The sequence below is a fragment of the Neovison vison genome, chromosome 10, assembly GCF_020171115.1.
Source record: "Neovison vison isolate M4711 chromosome 10, ASM_NN_V1, whole genome shotgun sequence".
NCBI lineage: Eukaryota > Metazoa > Chordata > Mammalia > Carnivora > Mustelidae > Neogale > Neogale vison.
Window position 1 is genome coordinate 58,266,064 of NC_058100.1, and position 19,387 is coordinate 58,285,450.

Consider the following 19,387-nt stretch of genomic DNA (forward strand, 5'->3'; position numbering starts at 1 on the left):
AGATTAAATGGGTGATGTGGATTAAGTAGGGCACTTGTGATGAGCACCAGGCATTGTGTGTAGAATCCCTAAACTCTACACCTGAAACTAATACTACACTGAATGTGAACTAATTGGAATTGAAATAAAAACTTGAAACTACAAAAAAAAGAAAAAGAAAAGAAACACTAGATTTGTCTAAATCTAGATACTATGAACATAAATTGTTCTTATCTTTGAAATGATAGTAATATCACCCATCCTGTGGCCTTCTAAGACTTTAAACAGAATAAAACGCTAATATAAAAAAGACTTATTGTTAAGTTGCTCAAATTCTAATATTGTGATGTTGGCACCAAGACAGACAAGTAGATCAACTGAATGGAATGGGGCAGAAATGAAAACACGATTTCAAAGAGATACAGGAGATACCAATGTTTAGTGTGGCATTATTCACAAAAGCTAAGATACAGAAGCAACCTAAATATCCATACACACACACACACACACACACACACACTGGAATATTACTCAGCCATGAGAAAAGAGGATATCCTGTCATTTATAACAACATGGATGGGCACTATGCTAAGTGAGTTAAATCAAACAGAGAAAGACAAGTACTGTATGATATGGCTTATATGTTTAATTAAAAAAGTCAAACTTGTAAAAAACAGAGAGTAAAATGTCAATTACCAGGGGATGGAGGCAGGGGATAAAACTGATACCCCTTAAGGGTACGAACTTATAACAAGTAGTAAATAAGAGACTGAATGCACAGTATAATAAACATAGCCAATAATACTGTACTACAGTAATCAAACTTGCTCAGAAACGAAGACTTAATTATTCCAACCACTAAAAGGATAGGATAATTATGTAATATGATAGAGGTGCTAAATATTACTACAATAGCAATCACATTACAATATTTAAATTATCAAATGAATATACTATACATCTTAAATTTACGCAGTGTTATATATGAAATATATATATATATAAAATGTAAAACCAAGAATTTTAAAAAATGGTCCAAATACACACCCACATATACATGGATCAAATTTATGACAAGGATACTACAGCAATACGGTGGAGAAAGAATGGTTGTTTAAATGGTTGCTTGAAAATAATGCTGGATGGGGCGCCTGGGTGGCTCAGTGGGTTAAAGCCTCTTTGGCTCAGGTCATGATCTCAGGGTCCTGGGATTGAGCCCTGTATCGGGCTCTCTGCTCGGTGGGAGCCTGCTTCCCCACCCCCCGCCCCTCCGCCTGCCTCTCTGCCTACTTGTGATCTCTATCTGTCAAACAAGTAAATAAAATCTTTAAAAAAAATAATGCTGGATCAATTAGAGATACATATGGAAGGAAAATGAACCTTGACTTCTATCTTATACAATAATCAACTGTAGACAGGTATATAATCCTTAGTGTAAATGGCAAAAGAATAAAATTTCTAGATTACATCACAAAATATTTTCATGACTTTGGGTTAAACATGACTTTTGGTTAAACAAATATTTCTTAAACAAGACATAAATAGGGGCGCCTGGGTGGCTCAGTGGGTTAAGCCGCTGCCTTCAGCTCAGGTCATGATCTCAGAGTCCTGGGATCGAGTCCCGCATCGGGCTCTCTGCTCAGCGGGGAGCCTGCTTCCCTCTCTCTCTCTCTGCCTGCCTCTCTGTCTACTTGTGATTTCTCTCTGTCAAATAAATAAATAAAATCTTAAAAAAAAAAAAAGACATAAATATACTAAAAAAAGAAAAAGTTAATAAATAAATTGGGCCTTTAAAAAATTAATAGCATCTGTTCGTCAAGAGATACTTTTTTTAGAGTAAAAAAGCAAGCCAGAGAAAAGATGTTAGCAATGCATATACCTAAAAAAGGACTCATACTTGTGATACAGAAAAAAATCTACTATAGGGCAGTAATAAGAGGAAACCCAATAGCAAAAATAAGCAATGACAAGTTTGTCACAACAGAGGCTATCCTGATGGGCAGCAGGCATGTGGAAAGTGCTCATCTTCTGATGTCATAAGGAAAATGCATATGAAACCACAATGAAATACTACTGCACATCCACCAAAATGGCTGAAATCTGAAAGTTGTCTGAGTGTTGTTGAAAATACAGAGCACAACTGGAATTCTTACACACTGCTGGTTGAAATATAAACTGTATAATTGAAAACCTGTTTAGCAATATCTTCTGAAGGTGAACATGTCTATACACTTTGACCCAGAAATTCATCTGTGGCCTATACCCAACAGAAATGCATACATATGTGTAAGAAAACACTATTAATACCAGCATGTACTTACCAGTATTATTCCTAACTGACAACAAACCAAATGCATGTGTCCAAGAATACAATGGACACTATATTTTGGTATATTTATGCCATGGAATATGAAGCAGCATACTGTCGTATACAATAACATGGATAAACTTCACAGACATTGGGAACAAAAGAAAGCATATAATAGAATCCTTCCTGTGTAACTCAACATTTTAAATTTCAAAAAGACGTAATCCTGATGTATAGTAATAAAAATCAGATGGTGGTTACCTTTGGGGGAGGAAATCACTGGTAAAAGAAATAAAGGAAAGCTCCTGGAATGCTAGTAAAATTCTGTATCTTTATTCTATAGTGATTATACATGCTCACTTGGAAAAATTCACTAAGTTATAGTCTCAATATCTGTGCACTTTTCTATACATATATTAAATGTTATACTTATTAAAGTTCTTTAATGATAAGGTGATTTTAAGGTAACCATTCTTTATCAAGATGACGACCTAACATGGATGGACCTTGAAGGCATGATGCCTTCAATAGTCAGTCAGAGAAAGAAACGTTCCATACCACCCCACTTCCATGTAGACTCTAAAGAACAAACATAATACCGAACTCATAGAAAAAGAGATCAGATTTGTGGTTACCAAAGGCAGGTGGTGGGAAGAGGGGAAATTGGATGCTGGTGGTCAACAGGGAGAAACCTGCAGTTACAAGATGAGTGAATACTGGGGATGTAACGTGGAGCCTGATGATGACAGGTAACACTGCTGTAGGGAATATGCAGAGGTTGTTAAGGGAGTGGATCCTGAGAGTTCTCATCACAAGGAGAACATTTTTTTTCCTCTTCTATCTGTTGTATCTATATGAGATAATAGATACTCACTAAACCTATTTTGATAATCATTTCACAATATATGTAAATCAAACAATCACACTGTACATCTTAAACTTATACAGTGATGTGTGCCAATTTTTTCCTTGATAAAACTGGTGGGAAAAAAAAGAAGACTGCTTTATAATCAGCTACAAGAAAAATATACATTTCCTGTGATATTCAATTTCTATTTATTATTATTATTATTATTAGAAGTCCCTAGGATCAGGGCACCTGGGTGGCTCAGTCAGTTAGGGGTCAGCCTCTTGATTTCGGCTTGGGTCATGATCTCAGGGTCATGAGATCCAGACCTGCATCAGGCTCCTATCCCTCTGCCTCTCTCTCCCCCCCATCTCAAATAAATACATAAATGTTTTTTTTTTTTTTTTAAAGTGATGTCCCTAGGGTCTTTTCTTTTTTAAGATTTATTTATTCATTTGGGAGAGAGAGAGAGAGCAAGCATGAGCAGGGAGAAAGGCAGAGGGAGGAGAGAAAGAATGTTCAAATGGACGCCCCACTAAGTGCGAAGCCCCATGAGAGTCTGTGGGCTCCGAGAAACAAACCGAGGGTTTTAGAGGGGAGGGAGGTGGGATGAGGGGTGAGCACTGGTGGTGGGTATTAAGGAGGGCACGTATTGCATGGAGCACTGGGTGTGGTGCATAAACAATGAATCTTGGAACACTGAAAAAAATAAAGTAAAAAAATAAAATAAAAAATAAACAAAAACAAAACAAAAAACAAATTGGGCTTTGTAAAGAATAGTGGCCTATAATGTGTTCAGTAAATGCTGTCATTCAAACAAGGAATCATTCAGACACCCCAAGGAAGAGAGTTGTATTACATGTAGTCAAATAGAAACTTATATTGAAAATACAATCAACTCGTGAAAAATAATTCATCCCTATAACCACTAACACCTCCTAACTCTAGAAAACAATAATGTATAATTACATCTAACTTTACAGTAGTCAGTGATCATTTGCATTCTTCAAAATCATGCAGCAGGTCACTCATTAGGTATCAAAATAATACCTGAAATGTTTAAGTTTTTATATTAAATCCAATCTTGTTTTGAGAATATTTGATAAAACAAGGATTAAGTTTATTTTTGTCCTTCCACAAACCATTATACGATCACACTATTAACCCAGATGAACAAAGGTATTGATCTCTCTGTAATATATTCAATCCCTCCCATCCAATTCACAGCAGTAGCCTCTTTTTCAGAAAACAGTTACTTTGATCAGAAAATTAGAAAAGGCAATATGCCTCAAATTAAACTGCACACCAAGTGTCTCTTCAATCTATACAGTTGTGAACAATATTTTAACTGATTACTATGACTGACTGGCCTTAGGTCTTTAAAGAGATGTGTATCTCAAAGTAAATTACTAAACATATTCCATTTCATGTGTGCATGAAACACATACCCAAACACAACAGAAAGCCAGGTAAAGTCTTCAACATTAAATCATGCTCACCTATAGCTTGGAAACTGAGAGACACAGTTATATTTTATATATATTATTCCTGACATAGGAATTGTTCAATCCTGCACTCATCTGTTATATTTTAAGAAAAAAAATTTAAACACTTAGAATCACTGCAAATTAGAACTGGAAATTGGAATAATCATATCAGACCCCATAGCCTTAATGAGGAGGAAATCCAAAAAGTGATTTTCCCATAGTCTTAAGTCTGCTTAAGAAAAGAATCAAGAACCAGATTTCCTGATGTTCAGTCCTTTAAACTGTGCCAACCTGTCTCCCAACTCAAAATAGATTTTATATCATATTTAAAATAGAAAAGTGCTAAAGATATTTGGGGAGCTAGTATTTTTTTCCTTCTTTCAAGGACACTATTTTAAAATGTTATTGACTAATAGGAAAGACAAGAAGGAAGGAGGAAGGGAAGAATGGAGGGAGCTAGGAGAACCCTAAACTTTTCATTTTCAGAATCCTATGAATTCTGTTATACTTTCAGTTTAATTTCCACACATAAATTTATGACAACAGAAGAATCTTTGAGCCATTTCAATTTCCTCCTACTCTGAAAAAGATATTAAGAGGCAAAAACGGAAATTGGCAGGGCCATTAAAACATGACAGCAAGTTTTTAACAGTCTTCCGTTTAATCTGACAGTTCAGATCATTTCTCATTTCACCAGAGACACAGAAAACTTTTCAACCACAGTCGGACTTCTGTATCCTTGAAACCAAAATTGATTTCCACGCTTACTATAACTGAAATTCTCTTAATAATTTCTGTCTCAATTTAAGAGCACAGCATACTACATTTCTAGTATAGGCTCCACTGATAAGTTGTCAGAAATAAATGAGGTAATATATGCGAAAGTACTTTGTAAATTTGAAATTATTATAACACATGGAAGGCACTGCATAAAAAAAGGACTCTAAGTGTGATGCTGATGTGAATAAGATATATCATTCTGATTGGTAAATCATTAGATGCACTTTTTTTTTTTTTTTTTTTTTAAATAATCAGGAGCAAGATAAGGATGTCCACTATGATTGCTTCCTTTTGACACCTACAATGGAGGTTCTGGCCAGTGCACTAAGACACGAAAAAGATTATGGGGGGGGGGGCAAAAAAAGAACTGATAAATAAGCCACTTTTTAAAAACAAGGTATTAATGTTTCAGGTTTGTGCAAAGTATCCAGGATGGAAACTCAAAGGTATATTGCTGAGAATGTGAGGTATGATGTTGGATATGATTCTAGAAATAAAAATGATTGACAGGTGGATCACATTCAGTGGCCTTTTTACATCTAGCAACTTTTGGGGATATGGGATGAAAGTCCTACAGTCAAAGACTACAGCTCAAATTGGATAGAAAAAGCCAAGGAAAGTATATTTACAAACTTGAGAAGAATATTCAATTCTAAAGTACTTATAAGTACGCTTTCCTGTTTGTGAGTTAACACCACCACCTGAGATTTCCTGCATGAGCACTAAACTGCTAAAAAACAAATCCAGAAGAGAAGGAATTGCGTCACTCAAGAACACAGCAAATTTTGGTCTCTCTAACACATTCTGATACATTCATTTCTGATCACCCCCATTATCAAAGGGTGCTGTAAAATCATGTTTAGGTAAGATATATTTTAGTACATTACAAGCTTTAGCAACTTTCCTTTATTATCTTGAATTCTGAAATGCTTTTAATATGATTCTTTTGTTGTCCACATTTTTACAAAATTTAGTGTAATTTAAAATATTCAGCAGTTACAAGGTATTTTAGAGCTACATTGTTGCAATATTCTTTACTTAGAGGTTTAAAACTCTCTAATCATGTTGCAAGTATACACTAATAATCTAACGTGGCTACATGCAGTATGTGAACATACTACGAACACTGTGTAACGAATTCACGGTTGGATTATTATCTGCAATATCAAAGATGTCAACTATTTAAGAGTACCAACTATTTAAATGTTACCTTTGTGTTTGGTACTGGTTCAGATATTTCTCCTGTCAATATTGTATAATGAGGGGAATACTGCTTTTACTACAAGGGAGCAAAATTTTAAGTCAGAGGCTGCAAGCGCATAAAATCATCTGCTTTGGTTACATGGAAAAAGCTCTCTAGTATAATCAGCCAGAGAAAAACTGAAGGAAAAAGTTACTGATTGGCTGAAAATACGCTGAATGCGAGGGGGAAAATGTTCTCCCATATATCGTAAATCAGACGCTTCTCCATAAACCAGGAAACTACATAAATTTTGACATCTTCCCTACACGTGACAAGCTAACTAGTTTATAGAATTTCAAAACTGGTAGAAAAATTTTGTAATAATTTTGCCTTTTACAATCATATAATGAATATATTATACATTTGTAATGGTATTCAATGGTTTGTGGCATTTTTAAAAACTAGATGATGTATTACTTTCCAGAAGTCAGTACACTCTCAGAGTTTAATTTATCTATGCATTTCTAGCACTGAATGATAATCCTCCAAAGGCTACATCAAGAGAGAAGGAAAAAAAGAAGAGAAAAACAAGATCAAATACGAGTGGGCAAAGGGCTAAACCAACAATATGCAAGAAGGATTTTAATGAAAGCTATGCCATTTGCAGAATGAAGCATCAGTCCTACGTGGATCGCAAGCAGGCAAGTACTTTTATAAGTAATATAAAAAAAAATCAGTAAATATAAAATGATACTGATACGTACTCCTGAATACTTACTGGCAAATTTCGCTATGCAATGAAAGGATAAATTTGATAATTCAGGAACTGATTACATAACTTATAAGCTTAGCCATGGTACTCGCTTTTTCCTCCACATTATTACAAGATTTTTGTGTAGTTCATCTTCAGTAGTAATCTCTACTGTAACGGGGGGTGAGGACGATGTTAAGTTACAGACCACATTTCATAAGGCATCTTAAATTTGAGGAGAAAGGGCAAAACTTTGCTGAATGGACGTTGTAATTTTTAGCTTTTGGCCTCAATTAGCACTGACAATATAAGTTAACTATAAATAATGATTTAAAAAGTTATTTTGCAATCCTGATACAACCTTGAAAAATTCTGAAAGAATTTAAAATGGGACATAAAGATGTCTAATGTGACATGTTAGAATACACCATGAAGATGTCTAATGTGCATGAAGATGTCTAATGTGACATGTTAGAATACACCAATAATTTCAGAGAACTTGCTAGTATTTAAAAACCGCATTGTTTTCTTACCCTTATGTGACAAAAATTGTCAACTGCCACATTATCTTCTCAGGAGGACAGTCATCAGGACTCCTAGCAGCCTTTGCTGCGTAACCTGAGAAGACCTTTTGTTCCTTTCTTGTTAGCAGCTGAGCCAAAGTGAGGCCTTACTGAGCACCCTCCCTGATGGGACATGCAGCCAAGAAACTGCCTTCAGGATTCTGCGCTGAGCAGGGAACACTGAGGCAGGAGGGAATGGAGACTCAAGAGACAAGCTGACCTAAGTAAAGTCATTCTGGTTTTAGGCTGACCCTTAACCTAAAAGCCAGCAGTCACAAAAAGAGTCACAAAATTTGACTCATAGAAAATCACAAAACGCCACTCCCTCCAGCAGTAAAAGCTCAACATCCTTCAAACTGCTCCCTGTAGGTAACTCTGCAACCCTAAAACAATGAAACTAACCTACCCAATGTAAATGATAAACCCAAAGTTAGAGAGTAAGCCCCTCCCTATACCATTAGCTAATCTGAAAACCTTAAAACCCTTCATTAGAGGCAAAGAGGGTCTCTTCCTCATCTAGGATAAGAGATAGCTACTTTGTGAAATCGCTTTCTTCTAGTCTTAATAAATCTTTGTCCCTTTCTCTAAACACCTTGCTCCTGAATTCTTTCTCACGCCAGAGAGTTCTTGGCAAGGGGCTTTGGCTGTCTAGCAGCAATAGGGCGCAGTGTAATTAAGAAAAGAAGACAGGAAAAAAAAATCTAAAAGTCTTTACAATGGGTTCCTAAGATATGGCCCTGTAAAATAAGTTAGAAAAAAATGAGATGGAGGGCCCTACCTTGCAGATCTTGTAGAGTGATTCCTGGCCATCTCCTCCGGTATCTTTAAAGTAATCATGTGCAGGAAATGTACGATGAATGTCTCGGGTGATAACACCCTCCTGGGCTGAGTCCTAAAACGGAAAAAAACAGACCTGGTCAGTAATTTGAAATTTCTTTTTAATTGAAAAATAATATATATACATGCTAAAAAAAAAAAAATACTCAAATTGCGCAGAAAAAGTATGCTGCCCCCACCAAAAATACCGGCCTCCCATTCCAGACCCATAGTCCCATTCACCAGCAACAGTTTCTTTTGTATCCTTCATCCATCTATCTATAGATGTGTGAATATATGCTTATGTGAGAGGGAGGTGAGGGAGAAAAGTTGTATAAACACATCTCTATCCTCTGCTTTTTGAAGCACAAATAGAAGAAAACTATCTGCTCCTTTCACGTAATAAGATAATGTAGAGAATATTTCTCATCAATACATGGTATTTCATTCTCTTTAAGAGCAGCTATCAAAAGGAATAAGGTATCTGGATATGGACATGCCATGATTTGTTTAATATTCTCCTATTAATGACTTCTCTGCATATTTCTGTTTATATTACAAGTAATACCACTAGGAACATTTTTATGCATACGTGTTCAACAACAGGTTCCTACAGGTGGCATTGTTAGGTCAAAGAGCACGTGCATTTCCATTTTTGATGAAGGCGCTTTCCTTCCAGAGGTGTTGTAACAACACATTCTTCAAATGCTGATGGAGTAGATGTTTTCCACACCAGCCCGACACCACAGATTCTCTAACTTCTTAAATTTTTGATAATCTGATAAGTGAAAACTCATACCATAGTAATTTAAAAAGTAAAAATACCCATCGTTTCCTCCTGATAGGTTGATTACCTAATGCATTCAATCCAGACAATAAAAAGCCCCAAACGATATTAGGATGACACACGCTTTAAAGATAAATCTAGAAGTTCTTTTTAAGACAAATTCAGGATCCAAAAGCTCAAAATTGAATAAAAGTGATAATCATTCATTTGATTTTATTTGATTCCCATAAATGTTGTTTATCTGTTTAAATGTCAAGAAAATAGGATGGGGCTACTTTTAGCAACCCTGATGATGAAAATATTTTGCACAGTTGAAGGAAGCATCTGTGACTACTAGTGCAAATTAAAGGTGTCAATTAATGTCTTGCTTCCATAAAGATTTGAACAAATGCCCCATTTCCGTTAAGATCAAGGAAGGAAAAAAACTGTTTAATACATGAGTTACTTTAATGAGTTCTAGCTCCCTTTCTCTTTGCCTCTGGGAAGTATGTAAGAAGGAAGTCCTTGATTAGCTCCTAAGTTAAGCCAGGGCCTTCTCTTGCTGCCTTTTTCACTTCAGCTGCTGTTTCATGCTGAGTGGTAATTAGATCTTATACCATGTGGAGAAAGGACACAAACTGAAATGTTCCAAATTTGCTAGCAAACACCAAACACATTGCAAATCAGTTCAGAGGAAATTCCGATGGCTTAGAGGAATGCACTGCTACAGCTGAATAAAAATGAAACTTTAAAAAAATGATCATACCTTTAAGTAAGAGAATGCACAGAAAGCGTATATTTATAAAGGCAAATGCAAGTTCTGAGGACAGAGAAAATTTTGAGGGAAGGTGGGAGCACAGAAGAAGGTGAATATAAAGGTAATGCACAACGAGCTATGGTCTGGTACAGAGTCTGAGGAGGAGCTCCCTCGAGTAGGGGATCTGGTATCAGGCAGAAGAAAGTTTTCATTGTGTAGGTTTTCCCTAATAGAAGGTTCTCTTTCCACACAGTCATAGTTCCCACTTATAAGCTCTTTGAAAAGATGACCAATGAAAATGTTACTACTTCCACTGCTGAACTATTTCAGGGGCAAACATGTGCTGAGTGGTTCACAGGATAACTCTTTTTACACTTTTCAAGATGTTAAGGGAGAGACATCATTGGATTATATTCCCTGGAAACTGCCTACTCATTTGGCATCATACTGTGTTTAAATGGTACCAACAGTGTGATTCAGAGAAAGGGAAATTGATTAAAAATTTCTAGAAAGTAACTTTGCATAATACTGAGTAATTTTTTTCTAAGCATACTTGAATCTTCCTGATTTGTTTCTAAAAATAAATGGGCAAAAAATCAAATGGAAATAAAAATCATCAACTTTTCCTGACTTTAATGAGCCTTCCCTTCCTAGGATTACTTTCAAATGCTTTCTACACATATGTGTTTCTAGAGTTTTCTTCCAACATATTGCTCTCAGTTGACTAAGGGAACAATTTTTGGAACTTCACTTTATAAACTAAATAAAATGTTTTGCTGTGTTGTTCACTGATCCCTTTCACATAACTGAAGGTCAGGAGGTACACTATAGTCTTACAAATAGACCAATATGAGTGAAATTGTGTACTAGACTAGAGAAAATAATCATGTTTTCAAAGGTAAAGCTACTCATCTCCCAATTACTCATACTGTTGAGAGTAACAACCGTATATATTTCAGGAATCCAGACCTGAGATTCAGGAGATTAGTCCCAAATTCACTCACTCTTTCAACAAATACTGACTCAAAGCTGATGCTCTGTAAAAGGAAGATAAAATGATGACTTTCAATATTAATTTTCTATTTAGACTTATTCCAATTATAGTTGTGAATTTTTACACAAAATAAAATAGAGAAGGACCAAAAAGAGGCCAAATATTTCACCACCTAAATATCTGTAGTTAAAAGGTTTCATGTGAAAACACTTAAAAAAAAAAAATGACTAGAAACATTTTATAGCACAACCGAAACAGATATGACGTCATTTTCGTGGAAGGTTCCTATAAGCAGAGTCTCTTTAAATCCTAACCATTCTCATCGGAATGGGGAGAGGAAAGTGGTCACTCCTTCATGGGCAGCTACACCAATATCCAGAGAGGTCCACTACGTGACCTGCAATTTACTTCCCAGTAGACGCATCTCCCATTCTAATCGTCAGCCCAGTATGGTGTATCAGTGGCTTTGGTTCTATTTTTGGCTACTCTACTTAATATGTGTAGGATCCTAAACAAGTTATTTAACCTCACTAAACTTTACTTTCCTCATCTGTAAAATGGGATGATAATGCAAAATTTATGTCATGCCAATTGCTTACTTATTTGCATACTGCCTAATAGAGTAATCATTAAAGAAACAAGTAAAAATTAGTCAATTATTATTCCTTTTCCTTAAAAACCACATTTAACTGTTTATTATTTTTTATTATTTATTTAGTTGTTTTAAAGGTATTTATTTATTTATTTGAAGAGCGAGAGCACAAGGTAGGAGGATGATCAGAAAAAGATGGGGGACGCAGACTCCCCGCTGAGCAGGGAACCTGATGCAGGCCTCGATCCTGGGACCCTGGGATCATGACCTGAGCTGAAGGCAGACACTCCACCAACTGAGCCTCCCAGGTGTCCCACATGTAACTACTTAAATGTTTTGGTGAAAATCTATTTTAGACATCTTTCTGCATGTATGCACGTTAAACAATGAAGGAAACAATGTGATCCAAATTCTTTGGGTATCATGAATGTTATGAACGTGCTTTCAGCATGAGGACAGTTTAATATATATATTCCCCAGTCTGAATTTCCCATCAGGTATCTTATGTGTCTTAAATTATCCTTATTTCTACTAATCCATGAATAAAAGCAAAAGTGAAAAATTATTTGCATAAAGTAATGTTTTTACCAACTGGTACACATTCTGGCCCTAGCTCTGCATATATACATGAAATAAAGATATCACAACCCAGGAGGAGGATGGAAAGGTCAGGGTTCAGGAGAAGCTGAATTTGCCAGAGGAGCTACCATGTCCATCACCACTTCAGAATTTAGCTTCTGAGAATCAGATAAGGGTTAAAGTCATGGTTATGAAGAGGACACATGCCACTGTCCCTCCTTCCTTCTGGGCCATCAACACCAAGTATGTAACTAGTAGGCAAAGTCCTTGATGGCATCTATCCTAACTTTAGGAGCAGTCAGTTTGGGCCACACACAAAAGCTGACTCTAACCAGAAGCAGAGAGTAACTGTGAAAAGTTTGGAAGAAGGGCTTCAAAAGTGAGTTTTACCTGCCTGCTCGCCACTCCACACCCCTGACACTACCACCACGTAGAAACTAAATTTCTATTTAGTTTACTTTGAAGGTTTTTCTTTAATCTCCAAATGCTAAGTCACAAGACTTAATTACCTTTTTATTTTCAAAAAAGGTATCATCTCTAGTGTGATAAAATCCATGCTCCAACAGAGGATATAATTTGGCTTGTTGAAAATAAATTTAAAACCAACTCTAAGAGCGATGGTAAGTAGCTCAATTAACTTTTGATCGTTTTAAGTGGATTCATTTTACAGCCTGCTATCAAGAGTATTATATGAGGCATTCTTCTAGTATTAAATATATGCCTTAAAATGTCTGCAATCCTCTTAATTCCTATTCCAAGAGAACCATCACTTACTTGTTTGTTGTGAGAATAAAAAATGAATACAGCATTCAAGTGTCAACAAGTATTAGGAAGAGAGGTTTGGATGACCATAGCCTATTATTTTTTTTTATAAAACAATTTCTGGGCTGTCAACAACTGGAAAGGTATTCTACTGCAGATGATTGTTTTCCCATGTGACCTTAGCACCAGATGAAGTATAAAAGCGATGTCAGTAAGTGAACACCTCGACTATAACCTTAATTTGCTACATTTTTACAACTATGACAGCATCTTTTCTTATTAATCCCTATTGTCAAATCCAAAGTATAACGCATGTTTACTTTTCATCTACCCAAAAGAACTTCAAATGTATAAATACCATGCTAATTTGTTAGTGTTATTAAAAATGCCACTGTAGACCATGCCTACTGACAGTCAGCAGATAAATGATTCAGAGCTTAAAAAGTACTTGACCTTAGAACGTGCCTTCTATTCTTACTTCACAGGGATCCTCCTTTAGTTCTATGTTGGAGCTAGATCTATGGTAATACATCACAAACTGGGCGGCTTACATGCTCCTGAAAGCAGATGGGTTTGCAGTGGTGGGTCTGATTTATTTGCCTTGATGTTTGCCAAAAATCCAAAGAGGCAGAGATAAAAGGAGAAAATATGAAAGTGCATTCTAGTTTCAAACATGCTATTGAAATCGTGAGCTAGAAACAGTAACACAAAAAGAATGGATCATTGCCAGTTCTCATTCCTTGACTATGCAAGTGGGGGTGGGGGGCAGCCTTAGCATAAATGAGATAATATGGAAGCAAAGAAATAAACGTTAACGAAATCCTACTGTAAGCAGCAACCTGTTTCCCAAGCATTGAACACACAAGCTGCCAAATGTCTCGGAATCAAAGCCTGACACAAAGGTCAAAAATATAAGCCACATTCCGGCATCACCAGAAGGAATCTCTTCGGGGAGAGAAGCAACAACGAGAACTAAAGGGAGGGGAAGGTAGGGGACAGGAAGAAGTGATAGAGTGATAGATACCTTGATCCCGAAGGATGTGCCAGGACTGGAGTGGGAAACATGAATACAATAAAGCATTCTTTGGGGACTGGAAGACTAAGCAGCATTGCAGCCTATGGGCACAGCCTGGTTTCCCAGAGAGCCTATGAAATTTAGGTCGGAGCAGAGATGACTCTCTATGACAAATACCTGGGGTTACTTTTAGACTCCAAATACACCCACCAAAAGCATCTACAGCCATATATGGGTATGTCCTCATTCTAGGGTTGCTAACCACTCACTGTCCCAAAATAAAGGTTCAACTGAGGCACTTGGTCTTGGAACCTCATTCAACGAGCAATGATAAACTCTGCAACTTCTGCTGGAACGAAGCACAATAACTAAACTTCATGCTGTTATTTTCCAAAGTAAGATGCATGGCTAACTCTGTAATATCTTTTTTTTTTTTCCCAATTTATTTATTTTCAGAAAAACAGTATTCATTATTTTTTCACCATACCCAGTGCTCCATGCAAGCTGTGCCCTCTATAATACCCACCACCTGGTACCCCAACCTCCCACCCCCCCGTGTAATATCTTTTAAAAATTATGATTTTTTTAAAAATCTAAGAGCTCCATATTTACTCCCATTGTATAAAAATAACTTTTTAATTTTCCACAAAACTAAAGAACACCTCTAAATAACTAGCAATTGATAAAAATGCCCATTTTCACCTAATCTTTACATTTTATAACTTTATTGACTTTGACCGTGGATACATCTAGTTATTGTTTTTACAAGCTGAAGAACTCAATATTTTAGAAAACATTCTACCACTCCTTCAATTACTTTATTTTATTATGTTATGTTAGTCACCACACAGTATATCATTAGTTTTTGATGTAGTGTTCCAAGATTCATGGCTTACATATAACACCCAGTGCTCCATGAAATACGTGCCCTCCTTAATATCCACCACCGGACCAACCCATCCCCCTACCTCCCTCCCCTCTAAAACCTTCAGTTAAATGCTTCTCTTTGAAACTCTTTGAAACTCTCTGAGCTCAATTAAATCTTCTTTTAAAAAAAAAAAAAGATTTTATTTATTTATTTGAGAGAGACAGTGAGCGAATACTAGTGGGGGAGGGAGAGGGTCAAGCAGACTCCCCACTGAGCAGGGACCCTGATGCAGGATTCGATCCCAGGACCCTGGGATCATGCCCTGAGCCGAAGGCAGATGCTTAACTTAGTGAACCACCCAGGTGGCCCCTCCTTTACGTCTTCTTAAATCAAATGGCATAAAAATTGAATGTACATAAAAAATTAAGCTTTATACTTGATGCTTAGTATAAATTCATTTATGTATACAACAAATACTTGGTTCCGAGTATGTACTCAGAATCAGGCATTATATTACATGCAGAAGATACAGCTGTTAGCAAGGCAACATCCTTTCCCTATGGGACTTATATTCTAGTAACAGGGAAAAGAGACAAAAAACAAGTGTATCATATTAGTTAGAGAAAAGAACTCTGAAAAAAAAATAATAAAACAAGGTAAATAGACAGTGAGTGAGGAGAAGGTTGATATTTCAGGTGGGGTGGTTTTGCCTTTCTGACTGTTCAACTATTCAGAGAAAGGGCATTAGAGGCAAAGGGGAAAGGTACGTACAAAAGTCCTGAGGTAGGAGCAGAATGGCAATACTTTTAGATACTTTCCAGAGTTTTACTGACCTCTGTTTGCAGGTGTCTTCAATGAATTGCCAAAAATTATTCCAATATTCTGGATTAACATGGTTACCTCAGAAATTTATAAGTACAATTTAGATTTATAAATTTTATTATTTATAAATTTATAAGATGTTTTAATTAATACATTTGAATAATATCCTCCTGGTTGCACATGTCTCTATGAAAGTTTACCATTCAAGCATCTATCTAACACCTGCCATGTGCAAGATATTGTACTAGGATTTACAGGATCAAAAAAAAAAAAAAAGGATAGAGGCCATTATATCCCTAAGTTGCAAGAGGTTAAGAGCTTGTTAAGACAAGATATAGGTGCAAATATCACTGGAAGGAAACATATTCTAACAGCCAAATAAATGATATGGAAAATCCGGCAAAGAACGTGACTACAGAAAAGTTCATTGGTGAAAGAAGCCTTCTCAGAAGAAGGGGTCTGGGGTGGATACCACAGACATGACAGATTCAACAAAACGGAAAGATCTCAAGAGAATACAGTTGATCCCTGAACAGTCTTGGGATTAAGAGCACAAACTCCCCATGCAAAAATCCACGTATAATTTTGAACCCCCCAAACTTTACTACTAATGGCCTACTGTTGACTGGAAGCCTTACCAAAACATAAATAATCGACCAACAAATATTTTATATGTTATACATATTATATACTGCATTCATACAATAAAGTAAGCTAGAGGAAAGGAAACGTTAAGAAAACCATAAGGAAGAAAAAATATACTTACAGTACTGTTCTGTAATTATCAGGTAAAATCGGGGTATAAATGTACCTGCACAGTTCAAACCTATTTTGTTCAAGAGTCAACTGTATGTGACAAGGTGGCATGAGCAGAGATTCCAAAGCAGGAAACTACTCCTGGCATGCCCAGGAGATATGACTCTAATTGTCTGCAGAAGGGACTTCATAAAGGGGCAAGTTGAGTGGGATCCAGAATATGGAAAGATAATTTTTTTTAAAGATTTTATTTATTTATTTGACAGAGAGAGATTACAAGTAGGTAGAGAGGCAGACAGAGAGAGAGAGAGGGAAGCCGGCTCCCTGCTGAGCAGAGAGCCCGATGCGGGACTCGATCCCAGGATCCTGAGATCATGACCTGAGCGGAAGGCAGCAGCTTAACCCACTGAGCCACCCAGGCGCCCTGGAAAGATAATCTTGAATGAAGATGTTTTAACAGTCCTGTGGACCTCAAGGAACCATTTCATCTGGCCATTTCATTTCCTTGTCTTTATAGTCAGTTTTGTGAACTCTTGTTTCATTTTGATCTCATCTGATTTTATTCTCTGAAAGAATTAGTGTGAGGTGCCTGGGTGGCTCAGTGGGTTAAGCTGCTGCCTTCGGCTCAGGTCATGATCTCAGGGTCCTGGGATCGAGTCCCGCATCAGGCTCTCTGCTTGGCAGGAGCCTGCTTTTTCCTCTCTCTCTCTGCCTGCCTATCTACCTACTTATGATCTCTCTCTGTCAAATAAATAAATAAAATCTTAAGAAAAGAAAACCAAACCCACAAATATTTAAAAAAAAAAAAAAGAATTAGTGTGTAGTGAAGAATTAACCTTACACAAAAGAGCGCTGGCCTTTATCCCTATTTACTAGGAGGTGATCTCTATGTCCTTGGAATGCCATGCTTGATAGGAGGTCATTGTTTGCATGTGGGCTTTGCCACCCAACAATCTAACTGTGTGATTTACCATGGGGCTTAGGGTCATGCAGCATAGGTTCTATCTATAAAGAGACTAAAAAACTAAAGGCCAGTCATGTGGGCAGTACATGAATAGCCCCTATAAAAACTCTGCACAACAAGACCCAAGTGAGCTTCCCTAAATGAAGGGGCAATATCCCATGTATGTCATTACATACTGAAGCCAGGAAAGCTATATTGTTAATGACTCCATGGGGAAAAGACAAAAAAAGAGTTCCATGTTTGGCATTTCTCCTGGACTCTGCCCAATGTGCTTCTTCCCTTGGCTGGCTGTAATCTGTTTCCTTTCGCTATAATACACTGGCACCATCAGTTTAACAGCTTCCACTGAGCTCCTTGAGTGTTTCTAGTGAATTATTGAACTTCAGGGTGATTCTGGTAACACCCCGAACTTACTATGAGAAGTGATAGCAGTCTTGTGTGGACTATTATCCCTCTTTAACTTCTTAACCAGTTTTATTATAACAAGTTGATCATCAATAATTTTGAAAATCTCACTGTGGTATTCTCACCAATAAATTTTGTTTATTCAAAGATATTTATTGTTGCCTATCATTTCCTCTGTGACAAAATACTATTCATAATAAAACAGTCTCCCAATATTGTGTTAATTCAGATGACAGTTTAAAAAACCACCTTGAAGGTAAGGGCACCTACAGTTGGTTAGGTATCCACCCAACTCTTGATTTTGGTTTAGGTCATGATTTCAGGGTTGTGAGACTGAGCCCTGCCTGGAGCTCTATACTGGGGGTAGAGCCTGCTTGAGATTCTCTCCTTCCCTCTTCCTCTGTCCCTCGCCCTCAAACCCTAAAAACAAGCCAAATAAGTGAAATAAAAAATGAAAAATAACCTTTAATGCAGAACCCTACAGGTTAAAAATAATGGGACCACTATTGGCCATTTGACCACTTGTTCGCTAAGCTCCCTGAAAATCCAAATGTGATTAGTGAAGACCACTAAATTAAAAGGGGAACAGACAACTATTGAAGTGATCCTATAATTCACCTACATAAAAGGGTCACCTGAAACCTAAAAGGAGAGTGATGTAAGGGAACAATAACTAACATTTGTAAGTAAATGTCAATAATGTATCTATTTTAAAAATCGTTTAAGATCAATAAAGTCCCACATGCTGGGATATGGATTTTGAAAAAGGCAATTAATTTTTATATGAGGTCAGGTTATATAATTGCCATTTTGTTCCTTTTTATAACAGCACATTTCCATTAACCTAAGTTTTTACTCACCTAGGAGAAGATGCTGATCACCACAACAGTAACAAAAGAAACAAGGTGAAGAACAGAAACATTTGTTCCTGAGAGACCGTAAGAGTTCTAATTCTCAATTATAAAGGTTATTTCAATGAATTAAATATTCAAATCCCATCTAGTAAGTGTACTAAAGGTCATTTTTTAGTTTTACAAATTCTAATTAATATCATATTTTTCTGATAATGTACTTTGTTCAATTTTCTCTATTCAAGAGGGTCAATTTCTGTTTCTCCAACAGATTTTCCTGGAAATAGAAAAAAATATTTTTTCCAATAAGGCATATTTGAAGCTTTATTAATCCTTTCTGGAATAAATCATGAGTAGAAACCTGGAGATTTTTATTCTACAACTTTTTTCCCCTCTATATTGATTCAGAAATGAGCATTACTTTTCTAAGACTTAGGGGATCTAGGTAAATATATATTCCAACTACTCAACACAGTATATTCCTTTTTAGTTTCTTAACTGATTTCTTGTCTGTGTACTCCTTATCTGATGGTGTTACATCC

General features: G+C 36.5%; 1 protein-coding gene across 2 annotated transcripts in view; it reads right to left on the bottom strand.

Moving 5' to 3' along the window:
• RABGAP1L (RAB GTPase activating protein 1 like) overlaps positions 1-19,387 on the bottom strand; it is a 770,846-nt gene that overhangs the window by 313,458 nt on the left and 438,001 nt on the right. For both annotated transcript variants that reach the window (XM_044267366.1, XM_044267367.1), the window contains exon 14: positions 8,677-8,790. In XM_044267366.1, the coding sequence (XP_044123301.1) occupies positions 8,677-8,790 (114 nt within the window). The remainder of the gene's footprint in view (positions 1-8,676; positions 8,791-19,387) is intronic.